The following is a 2,956-nucleotide window of genomic DNA, read 5'->3' as shown; positions in this document are numbered from 1 at the left end:
CAAGATCCAATAAAACAATACAACAATAAAACAAGCGTTCGTACAACTAGTTAACAACAAGTAGGCCAGGCAAAGAGGAAGGGTAGTGTTTCCTGAAGAGGTGGGTTTTCAGCCTGCGTCGAAAGATGGGCAGTGACTCTGCTGTCCTGACATCAGTGGGAAGTTCATTCCACCACTGTGGGGCCAGAACAGAATAAAGTTGTGACCGTGTGGATCGGCCAGAAGGACCCTTGAGTGACGAGGCAATCAGTCGCCCCGAGGTGGCAGACCGAAGTGGTCGGGCAGGGGTGTAGGCATCGACCATAGCCCGGCCCCGGAGGCAAGAAGGAGCTGTTCCTTTCACGGCTAGCACCAGGGTTTTAAACTGGATGCGAGCCGCTACAGGGAGCCAGTGTAGAGAACGGAGAAGGATAGTTGTGTGGGAGAACTTGGGGCGGTTAAACACCAGACGAGCCGCAGCTTTCTGAACAAGCTCCAGAGGTCTGATGGCAGATGCCGGAGTACCAGCAAGGAGGGAGTTGCAGTAGTCCAGGCGGGAGATGACAAGAGCCTGGATGAGCACCTGGGCTGCCTTCTCCGTGAGGAAGGGGCGAATCCTCCTGATGGTTCACCTCAAATTAGGTGAAACAGGTGAGAATCAGTCTGGTCAAACTATTCGAACTTGAAGTAGGCTAGCCTGGCTAGGCTGGCTAGGCCTATAGGCCTATAGACGAATCCACAGACGCGCTGCCTGTAGCTGCCTGTAGGCGGCCATTGCTGCTGTGTCGCGTCCGCGGAGCGTTGACACCGCAGCAATGGCTGCGCGCAGTGCAGCGCTCCGTGGATTCGTGTATAGGAAGATACAAGTAAGTCTTGTATTTTCAAATAGCCAAAGTAGCCTATATATTATTAGCCATGGTTCACATGCTTGTCTGTCACAAGTATGTTTCAGGGCTGCTATAGGGGTGGAGTGGTTAATGTATGTTTTGTAATAATAATCAATATCTACAAAGTAACTACTATAGTTTTCAAATAATTATGGTGGAGTAAAAGTACAATATTTGCCTCTGAGATGTAGTGGAGTAGAAGTTTAATGTCTTTAAAATTAGAAATATACTCCAGTAAAGTAAAAGTACCTCAACATTAAGGTACTTTAATAGCTACTTTCCACCACTGCCAATAATACCATGAAGGTGCCTTGCCCTTCTTTACCAACGCAACGACTATGCCAACCTGACGTGGTTGAGACTTGAGAGCAGCCCCCACCTACTCGCGGTTTCTTTCCACATCGCCATCTAACCTCGCGTCACCAGGCTTTCCACCGCGGAGGAAAGCCGGCTATTCATTCCAAACTGGCCAGTGTGATCCGGTTTAGAAAAAAGGGGAGGAAAAATGTGTTCCGGTGGTGGGTTCTGGTTGGCGTCGCATTGTTTTTGTTCCCCAAATAATGCGACATACCAAACGATTATTATACCAAAAGAAACGAACTAAACACATTTTAAACCAAAGGAATCATTTTGGAGGTGTACGGTACCGGTACCAGAGTGTTCCGGTCATGTACGGGTTCCGGCCACCTAATGACGTAAAGTTATTTCCGCTCCGACCGGATCAGAAACCCGAAAATTGATCCAGATCCCAGGCTAATCGCCACCAGAGGGCGGGTACAGTCTCCGGCGTTGGTCTCTGCAACAAGACCAGTGTCCTCCCACAGTCAGCGTTGCCATGTCCGCTTATTATAAGCGAGTTTGGGCTTATTTTTCTGTAAAGTTGCTTGTAAATATTATATTATAATTGGTTAGTTGCGGGTTGCGTTTTTTTGGCCTTGTTTCTAACGTGTAGTTGCTTTTTTAGGCTTGCTTCCACATCTTTTAATTATTATTTCAACCAGTAAATATTTTCATGTTTTTTTGGTGCCAGGGAGCATTTGTGTTGTTGTTAGAATGTTTCCAAAACATATTCCAAATATTCCACTTTTTTTTTAAGAGCTTTTGAAAATAGCAGATCTACAAGCTCACAACGCGTCGCGAGCTTGCAGATCGGGACTTATTTTGAAATAGCCGATGATGCATGTAGGTTTAGAGAGTGCTATGTGGCCGCTTCTTTTGGGCTTGTTTTCATAGACCCGGTTGCTTATTTCTCTCACAAAATGTGGCAACCCTGGTCCACACAGGGCTTCGCGTTGGATCCAGCGGGCAGCGGCACAGACAGTCAGCCGTGATTCTCTAGTAGTACTAGTGCCTGCCTACCCACAGAACATCTGTATTCAGACGCGCGTCTCTCACGGGAAGTTTAGTTCATGATTTCGAGTGTTAGTAATAATAATAATATATAATATAATAATAGAGGAATAGAGGATCAAAGTATATGAAGTATTGGAGCAACAAGGGGGAGAATAGAGGGCAGTTCACTGTTAGAGAGGGCAGATCACTGTTTGAGAGGGCAGATCACTGTTTGAGAGGGCAGATCACTGTTTGAGCCCCGTGCCTCGCATTCCCTTCCCGGGGATCGAACCCCCTGTTGACAACTGTCCACAGGAGAATACCAGGGACATGGATGATGTGGAAAAAGGAGACAATTGTGAGCAAGTCCCCGACTGTCCCGAGGAGGAAGAAGTCGACCCCAGAATCCAGGTAATTGTGACTGCATTCATCTATGCATAATTTCGAAGTGACATTGATTGAAATTAGAATAGAACAGGCCCTGACGTTTTCTCTGTCTGAACCTGTGGAATGGTTTCTCTCTTTCCTTTTTGTCTTTTCTTCTTTTTCTGCACAGAAAAATATTGGTGTTTCATAGCAATGTCATTTTCACAAGGTTACTCAGCTTGACTATCTGCCCTCCTCTCTCTCTCTCTCTCTCTCTCTCTCTCTCTCTCTCTCTCTCTCTCTCTCTCTCTCTCTCTCTCTCTCACACACACACACACACACACACAATTATCTCTCACTCTCTCTACTCACAAACATTTTAAATTAGTTTT

At 46.3% G+C, this 2,956-nt stretch overlaps 1 protein-coding gene across 2 annotated transcripts in view; it reads left to right on the top strand.

The window, feature by feature from the left end:
• Positions 1-2,210: 2,210 nt before the first annotated feature.
• The window catches only part of LOC308095099 (SH3 domain-binding protein 5-like), a 15,394-nt gene continuing 14,648 nt past the window's right edge, over positions 2,211-2,956 (top strand). Inside the window, exons 1-2 of one of the 2 annotated variants that reach the window (XM_080442033.1) lie at positions 2,211-2,415; positions 2,456-2,609. In XM_080442033.1, coding sequence (XP_080298159.1) covers positions 2,529-2,609 — 81 coding nt within the window. In that variant the 5' untranslated portion in view covers positions 2,211-2,415; positions 2,456-2,528. Of the gene's footprint in view, positions 2,610-2,956 lie in introns of both variants that reach the window. The other variant, XM_080442032.1, reaches the window with a different exon arrangement.

The sequence above is a fragment of the Gymnoscopelus braueri genome (assembly GCF_963280865.1).
Source record: "Gymnoscopelus braueri genome assembly, chromosome: 11".
In the NCBI taxonomy this organism is placed as follows: domain Eukaryota; kingdom Metazoa; phylum Chordata; class Actinopteri; order Myctophiformes; family Myctophidae; genus Gymnoscopelus; species Gymnoscopelus braueri.
Note: the sequence above shows the minus strand (reverse complement) of the source record. Positions and strands in the feature narration are given on the sequence as shown.